The sequence below is a fragment of the Phaethon lepturus genome, unplaced genomic scaffold, assembly GCF_000687285.1.
Source record: "Phaethon lepturus isolate BGI_N335 unplaced genomic scaffold, ASM68728v1 scaffold21425, whole genome shotgun sequence".
NCBI lineage: Eukaryota > Metazoa > Chordata > Aves > Phaethontiformes > Phaethontidae > Phaethon > Phaethon lepturus.
In genome coordinates, this window is record NW_010542908.1 from 27275 (window position 1) to 46779 (window position 19505).

At 49.9% G+C, this 19505-nt stretch overlaps 1 protein-coding gene across 2 annotated transcripts in view; it reads right to left on the reverse strand.

Annotated features, from left to right (window-relative positions):
• Positions 1–2360: 2360 nt before the first annotated feature.
• The window catches only part of PDLIM1 (PDZ and LIM domain 1), a 32872-nt gene continuing 15727 nt past the window's right edge, over positions 2361–19505 (reverse strand). The window contains exons 3-6 of one of the 2 annotated variants that reach the window (XM_010288203.1): positions 14435–14625; positions 7848–8002; positions 4616–4733; positions 2361–2907 (exon numbers count right to left, since the gene is read on the reverse strand). In XM_010288203.1, the coding sequence (XP_010286505.1) occupies positions 2721–2907; positions 4616–4733; positions 7848–8002; positions 14435–14625 (651 nt within the window). In that variant the 3' untranslated portion in view covers positions 2361–2720. Of the gene's footprint in view, positions 2908–4615; positions 4734–7847; positions 8003–11772; positions 12158–14434; positions 14626–19505 lie in introns of those variants that run through there. The other variant, XM_010288204.1, reaches the window with a different exon arrangement.

Sequence of the window (19505 nt, forward strand, 5' to 3'; positions counted from 1 at the left end):
AGCAGGAATTTGGAAAGTCAGACTACTGTGCACACTGCAGTTTGCCAGATATTTTGTCCTGCATCATAAAAAATGAATACAGTTTGTTTTTCATCAAGCTACAGCAGAGAGTGATTGAAGTCCTCCTGAGTAATGAATGTGAATTGGCTCGCTAGCCTGTTCCCACAGTAATAAATTAGATCAACACTGGTATCTGCATTAGAAACCTATACCTCCGGAGCTACCCCCACAAACCTTTTGTAGTTCCCGACTCCTGTGTCAAGCCCTGCACCATCAGTGTTTTCCCAACAGTGCTGCCAGCCTTCGCTGCAGGAGCTCGGCTGGGATGATAAAGCATGGGGCCCTGGACAAAGCGGGGCTTGTCATCTGTTTGCAGTGCGGGGCCGCGGTGGGGAGGGGAGGGGAAATGCCAGGCATGGTTCAGGCTCTTCAGTCCTGACCCCCTGACACAAGAGCAAGCTCCTGAGGTTAGCTGGAACAGGACATTTGTACAGCATGAAAACGTTTAGTGACTTTGCAGGTGCTTATGTTGGGGTGCAGCACACCAGATGGCCCCAGTGGCTGGCATCTTTCTCCTCCCAGGCAAGCAGGCAGCCATGTGTGGCAGGCAGCAAGGAGTGTGCGGTGCTGGGAGCAGCCATGCTCCCCGGCCACGGCAGGGCACAAGCACTGCTCTAAGATGCAGCCAGAGCCATTTGTTCCTACAGGTTTACTGCTTCAGCCCTGCAGGTCTGTTCTCGCCACTGCTGCACTGGCTTTTTGTCCAGTCCAGTGCTGCAGCATGGAGAGCCTTTCCTCGTGGAAAGCGCTGCATGGGGGAGAGAATTGACTCCCGTTAGCAGCAGTGAGGGGAGATGTCACCCCAGCAGGCCACAGAAACCCCACTCTTGAAAAATAAATCTGCTTATGTTAGCAGCTGGAGTTTGTGTTGTCGTGGGTGTGTGCTGGCAGCATGGAGATTTGCTTTCCCCAGGATGAGGAGGATGCTGGTTGAGCTATGCCATCCTCACTCACTTGCCACTGCTCATAGAAGGAGCCTGAGGGGATGAGCTAAATTTAGCTGGGTTTGTGAGTTAGCACCCTCCCCAACCTGCCATAAAGCTGTAGTTGATCTAAACAGTGGGAGGCTTACAATCATGGTGATGGGTCAGCTTTACCTCAGATGAGGATTGCGTTTTGTGTTGGGTCTCAGGTTTTGGATTCTTTTTTTTGCAAGGCAGCTGTGCTGTGGTGGGATTCATGGTGAAGGCAAGGGAGCACAGGATGCAAGAGGAAAGCATTGCTGAAGAGGGCCGGGGCTTTGCAGGACAGGCACATGACCCTGGCTGTAGCTGATGCAGCCACTACCCCCAGGGGTGGAGGCAGCCCTGTGCCTACTGGAGAGGGCCTGCATGTGGCTACGACCCCTTCTGTTTTCAACCTCTGGCAATTTGCTTTAAAGCAAAGATGACAATACATCTTAGAAACCATTTATTTTGACAGCAAAAGAACAGGCACCATCTCATTCAGAGGTGTGAGCAGAGCAATAACCTCACCCCAGACCACCTCTGCTATACATGAGTGGAGGTGCTGCTGCTTGGGCACCATCAGCCCCTCATCCAGTGCACGGGGTGCATATTCCCCCCTCCCCACATCAATCCCAAAGATGTCCTCCAGCAGCCATGCAGGTTGGGAGGCACGGGGAGTGGGAAGATGCCTCTGGCAACAATACGGGGCCTTGCACAAGGGACCGCACAAATGTCTGCAGATGGAAACAAGCAACCATGGGGTCTGCCCTGGATTGGATGAGGAAGTGTGGTGGCAAGACTGACCCTCACCAGCCTGCACCCAGCCCAGAGCCTGCGGTGCAGGGAGCAGAGGGAGCTGGCACAGAATGGACAGGGCCAGATGGAGCAGGGACAGGGACTACAGCCACTCAAACTCTCCCCTCTTTGCTGCAGGACTCCCTGCTTTCCAGTAAGCATCAAGTGGACATTTTTCCACAGGGCTCGGGTTGTGATCGTGGGAACCGAGGGGCGCCTGGGTGAAGTGGCAATGGGAGGCGTTGAAGCGCCCAGTCCCATCGTCACAAAGCGGTGCTGGATGCAGAGGAGGCAGCTCTTGGCTGCCTTGCACCGGAGACAGGCCACCAGTGCCAGCTATGGCCCGCAGCTTGGCTGTGCCCACCTGGCCCCTGCTGGGTGCCAGCAGGCAGCTGCTAGCAGCAGCTGGGCGGCTTCTGAGACCCATCTGACTCGACTTTGTAACTCCCTCCCACTGCTCTCCAGGGTAAGCAGAGCTGTGCACTCGGCCCATCTTCTGCTGCCTGGGAACCCCGGTCCAGTGCAGAGGGACACCAGGAGAAAGCAGACACATCTGCCTTGTGGATTCACCCCATTTATTCAATGCAAACAGAAGGCAAATAACGGACGCAGAAGAATTGTAATTGGACTTTGGCCTCTTGATTTTCCTCTGCGATTGACAGCACAAAGGAGAGGAAAAAAATAATTCTGTGCATTAAAAAAAAACCACACAACAGTGAAAGAGGAGACAGAAAGAATGTTGAACAATTAGTGACACCTCATGTGACCAGATGGAGGATTAATAATGGCAAGGAAATTCAAAGCCATGCCTAGCATTCCTTACTGCAAACAAGATTTGGCAGGGGGGCAGGGATGGTGCTTTCCAAGGAAGAGCAGCAGAAGAGAAACCATCCACACTGGCTTTGCAAGCAGCGCAGGTTACTTTGGGAAGACAGTGACCACCTCATAGCCCTCTGGGGGAATCACCCGCTCCCGCGCGTGCTTCTCGCAGTAGATTTGGTCTTCCACGAAGAAGTGTCCTTTCTGCTTGAGGTTGGTGCCGCAGTCACTGCACACGTAGCACTCTGGGTGACGCTGCTTGTCCCGGATCTTCACAAACACCCCTCTGGGGAAGGAACCAGCACCCCTCAGCACCAGGCGCTCACCACTGCATCCCTCCTCCCCAGCCACCTTGCACTCAGCCCAGACCCACATCAACACTGAAGGTGGACAATATTCTTCTGTTCCTGATAAGTCAAAGTATAGGTCCTACCTCAGGGCAGGCAGATGTTAACAGCACTTTTAGAGCCAAACATGTGTTGGCATAGGAGCCCTCCTCTGGAAAGTGTTTCCTAGCACTGGCCTGCCTAAGTTTCACAGGGACAGTTTTATCAGATGTCGTGGCAAGAATCACTGTGATGGCACCTTTAACTGATGGCTGGAGACAGCACAACAACTTTCAAATGCCCAGGACCAAATAGCAGGCATCAGCTTTACCATCTGGGGAGTAAAATCCAGATCCAAACCAACCGTATCGCAGAACAAATCCAGAAATGACTGCCCACCACTAACTAACTGAGGAGGATGAAGGCTGCTGCACAGCCAGCCACTGCTCTTCTGCTAGTGACTGACACACCGCCAGGGACGTGGGAGAGGCACGGAGACCCGATCCTGGCTCTGATCTCAGACACTGCTGCTCAGGAGCTGAAGTGAATGGATCCAGCCAAACGTGTCCAGCTCTTACTGGAAAACTTCACAGCTTAACCCAGCAGATGATGAGGAAAACTACATAGCAACTCGTTAACTACCACCAGCAGCAACACAACAATTTGCCAGGAGTATCATTTTGTTCCAGCAGCCATCTATATTTTCCATAATTCATTAGTTTTTAGTACTATTCATAGCCTTGTGCTTTCTCTCCAGATCTACCCAGCTGGTAGAATAATTGTAGGGTTTGTCTCTGATTCATATTTTACAGGCTGTGGATTGCCTCTGTAATGACTTTGCCGGTCCTTGGTGTTCCAGGCACACTAGGACCATGCAATCACAGTGTAGTGGGTCTTAACAATCTGATAGCTTGTGGCAGGCAGCATGGGAGAAATCTGAATTCTTCCATGGCAATGCAGGTGGGCTACCAGTACTTGACTGCTGGAGTCAACTGTTAAGCTAAGGGGCTTGTAGGAAAGAATTTGTGGTTGAGAAACTGAACAGCAAATCAAAGACATGGGTTCGATCCCTTGTGCTGTCACACTTAAGGGTACAGCAGCTCTGTATTGAACCCATGCCCCTGCTGTGCAATAAGTTGGACATACCCACATAAAGACAACAAAAATTATGTCTGTGTAGACACAGCAGAGATATGCGGTCTTACAGCAGAGCCAGGAGCAGAACGCAGCTCTCCCAGTCCACAATGCCTCTGACCACCAAGGCAAGTCAGTCACCACTAGTGGCTAGGAATGCCAAGACATGAAAAGCATTAAATATACAGACCCTGAATGGAAAGGTCATTTCATTTCTGGGTGCTGTAAACAGATTTCAGGTAGGAAGCAAAACACTGCAGCAACAACTGTCTCGAGGTTTGTCTCATAGGTACTTGCTTTGGTTTCCATTGATACGGATCTGTAGAGGGAAACCCAACTCCTGCCTCACTGCGGGGAAGTACAAAGTTAGCGCTATCAAAGCTGGTGAGAAAAAATGTGCCTTGAGCCAGCTTCTGGATGCACTGGATGTGGATAAATAAATAAGTGAAGTGTTTTGGGTGCAGTGCCTCAGTCCCCCGCACAGGAATGGGATGCTTGGCCGTGGCCTGCAACCTCAGGGACAGGCTTACTTACACAATGCCAGATCCACACTTCTCACACATGGGCAGCTTCTGGGCATTCCCAATCGATGAGGCCACCTTTGTGGTGGGGGCTTTGACGCTCCTAAATCCAGATGGTTTGGTAGGGTCTCCTGGGGGTGGAAGGACAGTGCTTCAGAGCATGTGAGGTGCGTGGCTCTAGGCTCTTCTTCCCAAGCAGACACTCTGCTAGGGAGGGTGACATCCTTTAACCCCAACTCTGAGGCAGGAATTCATGCATGGAAAGGAGGCAGGGATTTAGGAGTGTGTAGGGAGGAGGGAGAGAAGGGACACAGCTGAAGGCTTGAGACTGTGGGCAGTCAGATGAGATACTGTCTCTTCTCATCTTAAAACCCCATCAGACTTCAGCTGACGTGTGTCGCATGCATAGATGCACAAAGCAAAGCAAAGCAAAGCCTCAGCCCCAGCCCCAGCCTTGGCAGCACTGGAGTCTCCCTGCCATGTTCTGATCACACACTCAGGGTCAAGCCAATTGCCAGATTTGGACTCAGAAAGAGGAGGTGGGTGTCCTGGCAGGCTAGGGAACACCATCAAAGACTTTTTCCAGCCTGCAATCTGGTGTATGTTGGGGCTGGCTCCCCCAAGACTCCTAAAAGATTTGTTTAACAAACTCCATGCTCTTGCAGGGCCCAGTGACACTGAGGATAACCTTGTGCTCTCCTGCTGCTGCACAGCATGCTCCAGGGACGGCATCTCCCTAGTGCAACCTCTCTGGGGCAGGGATGACCTGCAGGTCCTTCACAGGAGACATCTACTGACCTGGATGCCTACAACGGCAGCAGATCCTAGATACAGGATACAAGGCAAGCCTTTAAATATCTGCAGTGAAAAAGGAGCCTCTTACAAAATGACACCATTGATGTGACTAGTCTTATCTATATGACTTTTGCAAGATGCTCAACACCAGGGAACAAAGGAAGGAAGGCTGCAGAGACTCCCATAATGTTTCACCAGAAACAGAGGGGGTTGATGGGCAGGCCCGTGCCACTTCAGACCGGGAGGCACGCTGATAAAAACCCATCTGACTAGTGTCAAGCCAAGAGCACACTGCACCGGTCATTCCTGGTGTAAGGGAAGGACAGCCTCTCCAAAGGCACACCCTGGTGACCAGCAAGGTCAGGCACATGCCACAGGCTGGGGCAGCACCACTGACAGAAGAGCTGAGGGGAAAAGCTGAGAACTACCCACTGCACCTCCCTGTCACCCAGCTGAGTGCAGGGAGCAGCCCGAGTGCCAGCGCTCACCCGTGGGGTGGGTGACACTGTGCTGCTCTGCCTCTGGGGCAGCTTTCAGCTCAGAGGTTTGCGCCCAGCTTTGTGCAGAGACACTGGTCCAGAAGTACAGGTTCCCTAAGGGGGGCTACAGCCCACGCACCTTCCAAACACAGCAGGAAGCTCCTGGCCTCCAACAGTTACTGCAAGCGACCCTTGCTGGGAAGGAAGCAGCAGCAACCACATTTTCAGGCTCTTCCCTATCACCTCTGCTCATTCCCTCTGCCTTAAACAGCACTTTGCTCACATCAACAACATTGACAGCGTGTTTTTAAATCTCTCTGAAGGAATCAGCTTAACCAAATACCCACAGGAAACATAACCTGTTCCACCCTGCCAAACACCCTCCACCTATGAGTGCAGGGTCAGGTCTAAACACAGACCAGCCACGATGCTTCCACACACCAGCGCCCGCAGACAGATCATGTCCGGGGCCAGGCTCTCAGCTGGTGCAAGTCAGTGCAGCCGGTACAGTCAGCGATGCCCCAGGGGACCTGTCCCAGCCGGGGAGGCAGCTCCCTGCTGCTACTCACAAGCCATCGCCCGAAGGCAGGCTCAGAGCAGCAGTCAGACAAACGTGCCATTCATCGCTGTGGGCACGATCTGACTCGGCAGCAGCGGTGTGTGAGCCCGGCCGAGCCGTGTGGCAGGAGGACAGACATTCCTTTGGGGCTGCGTAACCTCCCGGCCCTGCTCCGCATGGGTGGTTATCAGCTCATGGTGGAGCAATGCCAAAGCCTATCCTGGCCTGTGATCAGGCAGGCAAACCTTGTGCCAGAGAATACCAATAATGCTGCAAATCTTCAAAGAAAGAAGATAAAATAAAGAAGGTTTTGCTTCTTATCTTCTTCAGCACTACCAAGCACAGGGGAGGACCTTGGATGCGTGAGAAGTCCCAGCTACTCCAGTCCCTTCCATGCAGGAGCTGAACCCTGAGGGGCAAGTTGCACACACTAAATATTTAAAAGATGCTTCCAGGGAGGTATTTTAACAGCATATTAAAGACTCCAAGATACTGGTTTCTTTCTTCCTATTGTTTCCTTATTATATTTCCTTCGTTTTGCTGTTCCCTTACAGATCCCTCAGACCTACCAGCACTTGGCTGATCTGTTTCCTTTTGTGGTGAGTATCTCAGCACTAGGCTTTTGTTGGATGAAATTGAATGTTCCACTGCCAAACTAATAACACAAAAGACAAAAGTCGCAACTGGCTTAAGAAAAAAAAAGTCATTCTTGGAATTCTTTTCCTATTTATTTGTTTATTTTATTTTATTTAAGGGGAGAAGAGAGTACGATTTGGCCCCCACCTCAGTTAGTTAATTGGATTTTTTATCATAAAGTCTATAGCCCTGAACTACCCAAGTCCAGATGTCAGATCAAGAATGCCAAGCAAAGCAAAGTTTCAGAGGTTAAAAGCTATGAACTGCCTGCTGTAACTCAGCTTCCATATTTTTACATTCAGCTACAGAAGTGGATCCTTTTGCTTGTGTAGAGGGATGGAGATCAGAAGCTTTAGGACTCACTGAAGAGCCCTATCTTGTGGTACTATTCAAAGTCTTGAATCTAAGATGGTCTTTAATCAGTGAGTATTATCTTAAAGGGGCAAAACTTGAGAAAGTATAGAACAGTTTTTGCAACCTCTAAAGTTCCTTCTTGACAACTAAATATTGTAGGGGTTTATTTCTCAAGCACTCAACTAATGAATAAGCAACAATGTGGGCCCATAAACACTGAAACTAGTCAAGGAGAGGAAATTTGAGAGTAAAGTTAGTGAAAGAGTCTGTTTCTGTGGAGACCATCTACACATGCTACCTTGAACAATCACCAGCTAAGAAAGGAAAATAAAGTTTTAGATGTCACTCTTAAACACTGTACACAGCCCAGGGAATGGCAAAAGGGAAAAACAGACTCAGATTAGTGTGCAGTAAGTGCTCACCTTTCTCTTCTGACTCCAAAATCTCTTGCAACACGAGGAAGGAAGCAGATTGTCTGGGTGGCTCATTTGACTCTTGATTCTCCTGGAGCATCTTGTAAACCTCAGATTCTCTGTCTATGACAATGCCTCCCGGCGGCTGGTTATGCTGATCTAAACTGAGGAAAGAACAGAGAATACGCTTATTAAATGGCTGAAAACTAAAGCCAGTCCCTCTACCAAAATTACCACAATGCATCATATGGCTAAAGAATGAACGTGCAAAACAAACGCACAACAGGACACCATAAAACACGGAGGTGCTGGATGTGCTCGCACAAGACAGCTGCAGCCCGGGTGGGATCGGCACGCTGGGTGCTCCGCACATGCCACTGTCAACGGGTCCTCACCGACCGCCCCCAGCCAGTCCCCAAGTGTTCTCCCTACTTCTTAGTTACTATATACTCCAGAAACGAAAACTTTCTGTCCAGGAAATAACTACTCTGTTAGCAGAAAAATAAAGACCAGATGTGCTGGGATGGGAATCCCACATGGTAGCTTGTGCCATCTATGCATGTTCCTTGCATCCATAAACTACCTTAGACTGCTACCTTACACCACTGTGAATCTCAAATTAGTTACACTTTATTCCATTAAAAAAAAATATCTTTGCAAGTACACTATGAATTGGCCCTAAAGGTGACCCTCACACTGTAACAGCTGTAGGATCTAGCTAAAAGATCCTCTGATTGGCAATAGTTTCATGTGGTTTTCAAGTGAGTGTTATTATTTCCATTTTATAGATGGAGACCCTGAGCCACAGCCCATTTACAGTGTTTAACTAAGGTTAACAACCAGGTCAAGGGCAGAGGTAGATTTCTGCCTCCTGCGACTAAGCCCTGTTTTCAGCTGCCTCCTGAGGTGCTGCTGCTGCCACTCATGTCATGAGCAACTTGCGTCCTCAGCCTAGAGCCCGAGGTGCTTCAGGAGCTGCTTTTCACAGTGCAGGGTGGCTGAAAGGGTGGTCACTGTGCCACTGGAGAGGTCCTTAGGGAAAGAAAAAAGAGGCTGGAGGCAGCACTTAGGATGTTCTCCACATCCAGTGGGTACAGGATAAACTACAAGCTTAAAACTGCAGGAGGATATTCAGAATATCCCTTGGGAAAATCTTTCCAACAGACAGACACCGAAATACCACAGGAGATAGATTGCCATGGACAGGTGAGCAATCTCCATACTAAAGGATTTAAAAAGACTCTAGACAAATATCTGCAGGGAATGACTTAAATCAATGGTTTAAAGTGACCAAATGCTGGGCTAGGGGATGGACTAAAGGACACGGGAGGTCCCTGCCTGCCCTGTATTCTGTGGCTGGAGTAAAGCATCTCTGGAAAAATGAGACAACTGACAAGTCTCCTCTGACGGCTCAATTACATAATGCAGCCTTATAAATGTAAACGGTTTATTAGGTTTCACCATCCCTGCACCCTGTGATTGCCTGAAAAGTACATAAACATCCTGAAGTTCAGACTAAATTGCAGAGGGAAATCCTTTTCTTGAGGCGGCAACGGCATACTTTCCATGCCAATGTGCAACTGAGTCATCTGGGAGTTACTCTGCATAATAAACTCTTTAAGCATCATCAGTAAAATCATCGCACGTGTTATAAAATGCTATGTCCTTAAAAAGAATTTCATAAAATGTTTCCATCTTTAGTAATTTTCAGTGGAGCAGGAAGCACATTACACTTGCAAGGAGCTGAACCCTTGAAGCATGAATCTCATTTACTGAAACCGCTCACTCAAAATAAAATAATGATGTGCCTCCTATTACACAGAAGTCTGTTCTTGCAGTTTGCGTACTAAGAATGTTTCACTAACATGCATTCAAAAAGCAAAGGCTAAATCATTTTAAAGAGCACTAGAGTCAAACAAAGTCATCAATCACATTTCAACCATGCACTGTGACAGTGTGCAAAACATACAGATCAGCTCTCCCAGGTATGCACCCTATAGGTGCATATACAAGACTTCCGAAAGACTATAAAAAAACCCAAATCCTAGAATTTGTACCAGCAGGGTGAACACCTCAACTTGTCAGGGCAGAAGGCTATGCTGTTTAGAGAAAAAAAACCCAAAACAAACCACCAAAAAGCACATGCATCTTTTGAATGGGCAAGGCCACAGGCACAAGAATTGTGCCTGCAGGATAATGAGTCTCCTTATGTTGGCTGATTTATGGCACCTCCTCTCACACAGATACTTTATCTGCAGCAATCACCAGAAACCGGTGTCCTTTTCCATGCACAGGAGTCCCCTGACGCAGAAACTTTGTAAGGGGACAATTCCAACGACCTTTACTGGATTTCAGACTCACACAACCGTTTCTGGATTTCACTGCTGCTACCACAGGCAACTTGCAATGCTGCTCGAATAACACGGAATCACTGAGCTTTCAAAATTGGCAAGAAGATGGTAATAAAACCCATAAAGACACAGCCTTGCACAGCGACTTCAGAAAAGCACAGCTTATTCTTTGCTAATGCCACACGGCTATTTTATGCTAGCACATTTTGTAAAGTTTACAGGGATCTCAAAGCTGGCCCACAGGAAGGCCCGGTACTTGGAGTACCTGCTTTTCCCATGAAACAATCGCTGATGCCTGGGGCTCCTTCGTGAGCCTTATCAGCTGTCCGGGCCAGCGCAGCAGCCAGCAGAACATGACCGCTCCTGGCGTGCACGGGAACGACGACAAGCCAGAGCGGTGACTTAGAGCAAGTAACTGGATTGAGTAACAAGGCAGGAGTAAGGCCACAGCCTCCCATTATTTCTTGGCTGCTGGCACACGGCAAAGGTTGGCTGGTCCATGGGTGAGGACGCCAACTTTTCTGCTTTGAAGCACATGGTGCTCAGTCCAGAAAGGGACTGTGAGCTGCCAAGGAGCTATGAGATCTGGCTGTTCCCTTTTGCCCTGTCCCACAGTGGCCATGGGACCGACATGGGGTGACCTCCTCCATGGACTACAAGGTCACACAGCTGCAAGCTGCTTGGGCATATACCTGGGTAACTACGCTGAAGGTTTGCACCTTCTCAAACACTTCATCCTTGGTTGGAGCTCTCCTGTGAGATGGCTAAATGTGCTTTGTGCTTCACCCATCGCAATACTGAAGCCCTCCCTGTAAAACCCTACAGGCTGTCAGAGGCACAGGCCATCTGGTTCCCAACTGCCACGCAGAGCAAATACCAAAGAGGACCCAGGCCGTGTGATGGTGAGGCTCTCCGCAGGTCCTGCAGACCTCAGAGCATCCTCTGCTCCTACGGGCAGAGAGGCAGCCCCAAGAGCGGCAACCTGTGCAGGCAAGTGGGCAGGGGTGGGAACACAGAGCAAGTCTTCCATGTGCCGGGTGCCTGCCCAGGTTGCTCCAAATTCATGAGTGTTAATAGCAAAAGATGGAGACCTGCTTCAGCCTGAAATGAAACATGGCCAGTGCACACCCGTGGCCCAGCCCACAGCCAGCAAAACAAAAGCACAAGGACATGTGTGGCAGCACCTTCCAGTCACGAACAACAGTCGTTTCAGTGCAGAACACCAGCTTTCAGGATAAAGCACTCTCCTGCCCCCAGAAAATCCATCTGCTGTGGGTGGCTCCTCCAGGAAAGCCACCAGCTGCTGTCAAGGCCCTGCTGGGCAGGTGTGCTGGGGGCAACGGGCACACTGGCAGGCTGAAGTCATGTTTTGGTGCTTCCCCACAGTGTTGGACACAGACACAATGCAGAGAAAGCTCCTGTGAAGAGAGTCATGCGCTAATGTCGGAAAGGTGAAATGTAAATGCTGTTTTCTTGTGACTGGCCAACACCGTGAGCCATAGACAGGGACGAGGCACTCGTGGACACCGAGATGCGGATGAATGGATGTGCTAAGCCGGACACAGAGGCAGCGGGCAGGTTACCTGGGGAAATCGGGGCTAACAGAAGAGATCTGCCCCTGCAGAGAATCCATGATGTTGCTCTGCGAATAGAGCTGCAGGGGAGAATTGAACTGCACGTGCAGCACTTTGAGTCCTGGCACCTCCACTTCCACGGGGCTGTTGGGGCAGACCCGGGCCGTGCGCTTCAGCTGCTCGGGCCCCACTCGGACTTGGCTGGGGACCGAGGAGGTGCTGTGCCTCCGCTGCGGCGGCCGGGAGGTCTGCGCCTGCAGAGGGTTATAGATGGAGGCGAAGGGAGCCTGCATCGCGCTCAGCGGTGACGGGCGGCTACGGGCCCACGCGTTCACAGGGGCAGTTTGAGAGGTTCATTTGGGTTTTACGTTGTGGAATTGAGGGGAAAATGCAGAGGAGGAAGAAAGGAAAGAAGGAAGAAATTAATGAAGGACTAAACCAAATACTCCAAGCGATACAAGCAGTTGCAGAATACTGTCTGAGGGACACACCACTGAACACATTACATTAAAGGCTTCTGGCTAATGCTGTGGCTCTGGTCTCACACTCCCGGTGTGTCCACACAAAAACTAAAATGCAGTTACTCTACTGATGAGCAAATGCAGGGGTGGTAAAAGCAACGAAGACTTGGCAGCACGGGTTTCGCTATGAACTAGCTACCTGAGCACATACTCATGGTCCCACTGTTCAGCCGAGGAATGCCACCTTCACTGCTGCCCTTCCCAAAGCTAGCCTGGGTGCCCTACTGAGGGGCAATCTCACCTCCAATCCCAAAACAGATGTGCTCAGCAGCAGGGCCTCTCCCTCCTCTCCCCACCTGCTTTGCACCACCAAATCCAGTGGGCATGTTCGCTGGTGTTTCTGTCTGAACCACAGCCCTGCATTTAGGTCACAGACCCTCTAAGGATGGAGCATGGACCAGGTCCCTGTGTCACGTCACCACGTGCAGCATCAGGGTCAGGCTGCCAGGTTCAGAGAGGCTGTGTGTCTGCTGGGTGCAGGATGGCGATGCAGATAAATGCCAGGTAAACCCAGAGCAAGGTTGGCCACATACAAACAACTCAGCAAAAATAGATGGGCAGGAATTTAAAGGCAGCTGGAAGGCTGTGTGAAGGCAGAACCTATACATGCTGTGTTTGTACACAGGGGAGACCACTGTGGGTTTTAATGGCAGAGTGAGGCCTCTGACTCACACTGAAGATGAGCAGCGATTAATTTGCTTTTGATGACTCTGTAAACAAAAGTGTATTAGCATCGAAGGTCTCATCCACAGTCCCCCCCAGCACTTCTTTGCAACTTGTTGTGTTTCAGCAAGGGAAAGATGAAAGAGATGCCATGTACCCCACATGCAGCAGGGCTGGCAATGGACCTTCCTGCTAGGAGGAGCACAGTGAGCCACAGCACTAGAAGAAACCCAACTCTTTGCTGATCCCTGCAAAAAAAAAGTGATCACCCACAAGTTTCCAGCCAAATATACCTGGCTTCCAGGGAGTGCTCTCACCTGAAGGGGACTCCAGACTAGACCACAGGTGGTATTTGACTGCCAAATAGCCCCATCAGGTTAATGCAAAGTCACATTTCCCTTGTCCTTGCCCTGCCTTTCCTCAACCCTTGAATGAGGCTGCTGAGGTCTACCAGAAGCAAACGAGGAACAAACATTTGCCACCTCATCTGCCAGCTCACCATAACTCTGCCTAGAAGGGCCCATGCTGCAGACATGGCTGCTAGTGCAAGGCGGCAGCTTCAGTCAGGGCTTGTGTTAAATTGTGTTTAACCACAATCTCAGGTCTTTGTGCCCTGCAAAAACAGAGGCTGAAGTTACTTTTGTCTCCCCATTCACAAGTCAGGAATTTAGTCGAGTATCACCTAAAGCATTGGTCCTGCAGCTTTTCTTGTAAAAGTGGCCAGTCTTCCCAGCAGTTTGGTACTGCTACACAGAGACTTAGGGCAGTTAAGCAACTTGACCAACACAGCCAGAAAAATTTCAGACAGCTCCCCGTTTATTGTTTGCAATGAAAAAAGAGGAACTGTGGACTTCTGGGATAAAGTAATGTCTTTGGCGAAGCTCAGATGCAACCACAAAAGTCAATAGGCCCTTTTAAGGTTAGGACCCTTTCCGATCCCATATGTAAAGTCGCTCACAAAGAGGTATGAATGTTTCAGCTACTTTTTAAAACTCCTGTGAAATACAAGGTTCGATAATAAAAAAATAGAAAGATCCAAACTTAGGCAGAGACTGTCTATGACCCGAGGCCAGCCAGGAACGGGGACACGTGGGCTTCCTGCACTAGGCTAGTACCCTTCCTGCCCAGCATCGCCCGCAAAGCCAGCACAAAACGCTAACTGTACAAAGTGCTCGTATCAAGCTATCAGGCACCTGTTCAGACCAGTGGGTTGGTATGTCATGCTGAATGCACGCGGAAACTGCGTCGGTCTCTGCTAAACAAAGAAACACAACAGCATTAATTTCATTTCTGCATCTCATGAAACGTTCCCCGCTCCTCCGAGCCCTGCCCCTGGGAACCATGTACACACTCATGCCTCTGCTCCTTCCCGTGTCCTAAAAGAGAGCTTTTCTGGGTTAATAAATTGGTACCTTGTAGTGAACCCAGGTCTCCTGGAGCCTTCCCCTGAGGGCCCGGCAGGGAGGGGAGACTAGGAAGATACTCACGGCTTGGTAGGCTCCATGGCCCCAGGTGCTGTCTTTGACTCCACTGCACTGTTGAAGGTCTGGATGTTCTCTGAGGAGTAGAGGCCTGCAGGGCTGTTGTACTGAGCAGTGATCACTCTGGGGGCAGAAGCCGTGGCAGCAGTGAAGGGCACCGCGCTCCGGTTGTGTGCACTTCCTATGTGCCTTATTTCCTGCATGCAAAGGAGCAGAGGCAAAAATCAGAGGTGCTCAGGCATGCGGGTGGGATGTGACAGGGCAGCTCGGAGCCAGCAGCCACTGCAGTGGTGGCTTTTGTGCGTTGTGTCAGCTGAGGAGCACGCAACCACAACCACCAAAGCAGGTGAACATCCTCCACACGTCATGAGAGACCCTGGCCCCATCCTGGATGGCTTCAGGCTGACCTTCAGGATGTTTCAGAGTTTACATGTTGGGAACATAAAAGCTCAGAAACACTGCCAGAGCTATTAGCTCAAGGTGCCACACACCTGGGAGCTCCTGCAAGCCACAGGACCTACCTTCTCATGCAAGACTACAGATTTTAAGCATTCCTTGCAATTCCTAAAAACAGGGCTGATTTCTGTGGAAAAGTGAAGATGAGGGGCAGAAAGAGGAGCACTCTTCAATGACATCTGAAAGTTTGGCTTTCCTTAGATAACGGCAACCCAAAGGAAGGGATTTGTCATTACTGCAAGAGGTCTGGAGCATGCCTGTTCCTTCAGCTAAGACTGGAGTTCACAGCTCTCTTTGATGAACAACTTTGGACCTTCTTGGACAAGAAATTCCCACAATAAAGGTGGGAAGATGACCATTGTTAATGCAAAAGACTGTCCACAATCTGTGACAGCTAACTGCCAGAGACTTCTTCAATGTCAGAAGTATGACATATCACCCAGATGTTCTGGGTTTGCTGCAAACTGGAGGCTTATGGTTCTATAATGAATACTTAGAAATACTGGTTACAATTTAGTAGGAAAGGTGCCAAAGTCAAGTTAAATAAGACGTGACATAAGACTCTTCTGAATCACAGGCAGCGCTAACACAAATGGGGAAATTTCTAAGCCAGTTCAGCAGGCTGGGAATTAGCAGCCTTGGGGCAGAGATAAAAACATCCAGGCTTATTTCTCCCCAGAGAAGACACTTGACCAAAGCAACAATAAAGTACAATGGGGCATCACTAGAGTAGGCATAAGAAGGGACTAATATACACAGAGGCAGCTGAAATATCGAGGGCTAAAAGATGGCACCAAAATGCGGGTTTTAAAATGTTTCAGTCAGCCATAGAGATTGAGCATGGCTTCAATACAGGGCTAATGCCCAATGGCACAGGATGAAACAGGGCCCTTGTTAACATGCTAGGCTCATGGTTCCCAACTCTAATTAACACAACTGGTGTCCAGTCCCTTTGTCATTGTCATCCCCTTTCCCCCATACAGGCACTGACTTCTACAGCAATGAAGTGAGCCTTCACCACACTTCGAACATCTCACATTTGTTTGTTAGAGCTATAGTTACAGGATAAATGCTCACTAGAAACAAGTATGACTAAATTCCCCTACAGAGTTTTCTTTAAATCACTTTTATGTCCCCAGATTTCCTTAGGCAGCTGGCTAGCATTCCCAGACTGACAGATGGGAGCCATCTCACTTCACGGCACTCAAATGCTATTTATGGCATCAAGCACAGCATAGAATCCCTCAGAGAAGAGCAGCGTGGATCCAGATGGACTCATGAGTTACAAGTCATTTGAAATCAGTGGGGTAGCTCAAGATGTTCAGGTGTGGTGTGGCAGGACTGCTCTCCCACAGCTTTCTGGCTGATGCGTATGGACGTCAGCCGTGAAGCTTTCCCACACACCAAAGGAAGAAAGACCCTGGAGTAATTAGCTAATCTCCCTTTGTTGCAATCTCATTCAAAGCACATAATAGTACTCATAAAAATAGTCCTTCCCATGGCAGAAACTGTGGATTTTAGCAAAAAAAAAAAAAATTACTTCAGCCTATATATCACACCATAGGGAAAAGTATCAGTGATCTTATATCAGCATTACATACGCAATGCTAGCCCACCATTCGGAGGCCACAAGTAGGAGAGGGTTTCAGATGTGCACATAAATAGTCAGTTTAATGAAAGACAGAGGCAGAAGTTTTAGGCTAAAGAGGTTATACTTGGGTCCAGAGAAGAGCCACAAAAATGATCAGAAGGATGGAACACCTCTCCGATGAAGAAAGGCTGAGACAGTTGGGATTATTCAGCCTGCAGAAGAGAAGGCTCCAGGGAGACCTTATTGCAACCTTTCCGTACTTAAAGGGGGCTTATAAGAAAAATGAGGACAAGCTTTTTGTCAGGGCCTGTTGCAACAGGACAAGGGATAAGAGTTTTAAACTAAAAGAGTGCAGATTTAGACTAGATATAAGGAAGACATTTTTTACAATGAGGGTGGTGAAACACTGGAACAGGTTGCCCAGAGAGGTAGTTAGATGCCCCATCCCTGGAAACATTCGAGGCTGAGCTGGATGGGCTTCTGCACAACTGGATGTACCTGAAGATGTCCCTGCACATTGCAGGAGGGTTGGACTAGATGACCTGTAAAGGCCCCTTCCAACCCAAACTATACTATGATTCTATGATTGTACTCTTAGGTCAAATAGGCTCAAAGTTGAAATAGTGTCACACTCTGTATTGTGGAAATGTTTAAGTATTAACCAAGAATTAGAGAAAAGGAAGTAATTTAGAGTATTTTTTTTTTTTTTAAATTCTGGTTTCCTAAGGAAGTCAGACATCTCATACATACATGCAGCAGTTTTGTTAAAGCCCCAGCTCCTGGAATCATGTGTTTACGTGAAAGCGTCTGACTTAATACGGGGCGGGGGGGGAATCAGAAGTGTGACACTCCCAAAAACTGTCCACCAGCAGGCGAGTGAAAAATGTTAGTACAAAAACGCTGCTATACTGTGACATGTGTGGGGGCAGCGCCTGGTTTACGCAGTTGAGGTACCTGGAGTTTGCCGCATCTCTAGGGCTATGGTGTTCCTAGGACCAGTGCAAGGAAAAGAGGGAGAGCAGCATTAAACAGCATCCCTGGCTGGGGCACGGACTGCAAAAGCAGTAATTAATGGTCTGTTTGCACAGGAAGAGCTGGCAGTCAGACACAAGGACATGCTCTTACCCAGTCAGAGCATGACCCACTCTGTCAGTAGTGCAGAGGAATGTGACTAATACTAGATCTTTTGGGAGACATCTTCGATTGGCATCGCAGGCAGCTCTGGAAGCGCTTGCCTCTCCCTTCCTGCACGCCATAGTACCACCTCCGTACCCTGACGCTGGCCCTGGTTGCAGCTGGCAGCGAGCAGGGGTACTAGCAGTGGTTATTTCAGTCTGAAGCTGGGGTATGGAAGCTCCCAAGCCTCCAGGTATGATATTTAAAAGCAGTATTTTACCACTATAAACTGATACCATGATAGTTAACCTGCTTTGGCTTCACAGGCCCCAGCCTCCTTCCTTTGCTAAGGTGTATTTCCAGAGGGGCTGGCAGAGTGGCTAGCCCAAGCTAAAATGGATTAACTGCACAAACTTCTCTGCCAGGGTGCTGCAGCAGTCTCATCTTGCTTCACTTCCAAAATGAAGTAGACTTTCAAGAAGAAAATAAGCCACATAACATGAGGAGGCTGTAAACCAGAAGACAACAGTTCAGCAATAAGAGGATTGCTGCAGTTCCACTAATTCACTTCCAGTTTACACAGTTTGATAGATGGATCTCTAAGTCCCCCACTGGGCAGAAGCTGACTTCCAACACAAGCAGACTTCCAACACAAGCAGACACCCTCAGGGAGCCACTGCTGGAGGAGCCATTCCTCCAGCAGCCTCCTCCCTACCTGAAAGCATCTCCTCTCTACGAACAAGCTCCAAATGGCTTTGGAGCATGATCCCACATGCTCCCAAGTCCTTCAAGCACCAGTGCAAATTCCCTCATCCCAGAGAAAAAGCCACTTCCCAATCCCAAGGACAAACAACGTTTGCAGGACTCCTGCTTCAGGTCACATATGCAGGTCTCCTGCCAGATGGGTTTTCTGGTGCCAGCTGTTGGTGGCAGCACCCTCTCCAGGGGCAGATGGGGACACCGCCCTGTGCTGTAGATGCTGCACCACAGCCCTTCCAGCTGGGCTTCTCCCACTGCCCCGGCCCTCCTGGCAGGGAGCCACCAGCTGCGGTGCCAGGCCGTGGGGACGGGGCAAACGTCCCTGCGCCGGGGCAGGAAGCAGATCAGCATTTCCTACTGCACCGGCTGCAGACTGCGTCATGGGGGATTATCTGGGAAAACAATGGCCCCTTCCTCCCGCTCGCGCCAGGCCACGCTTGGTGACGCCGAAGCCCAGCCTGTGAAATCCCCACAGCTACGTCAGCCGTCACCTCCATGCCTGGGGCCAGCCAGCGGCTCGCAGAGTTGATGGCTGCTTCCTCCTCAACCGTGCACCAGAGATGGACATGGCTACCACCGTAGGACCCGCTTGTCCTGGGAACAGGGGCATGAGGCTCCAGGCAAATTGCCAGCTGTCAGCGAGGCAGACAGACTGACAGACAGCCCAGGATGAGCCACCTCCATCAGCTGAGCTGGGGCACATCCCATGGACCAGGGGCATAAAGCCACCTGGATGCCTCCATGGCCCCTCGGGTAAGTTGGGGGCAGCCTGCAGTGAGGGGGGGCTCTTGGGTCCCATCCACCGCATGGCGACGTGGCCAAGGCCATCCTGGCTGCACTGACCTCACCACCACCACCAGAAACAGGAAAAACCTGGAGGCTTTTTGTACTCGCTAAATAAACTAAACCGAGACATGAGGGGTCAGGCAGCCTTCCTGGGGTACTCCCCTCCCCACTGCACGGCCTGAGGGCAGCCGGCAGGGCTGGGGCCTCAGAGGTGCTGGCTGCTGCCCCGCTGCCACCGCACCCCTGCCCCTTCCCCGCAGCCCCCTGAGGAAAGGCAGGTTGAGTATGGAGCAGGAGGGCTGCTTGAAGCCACCAAAAACTAGTTTTAGGTGTGCAGTCACGATTAGAGGCTGGCCCATGTAGTCATTT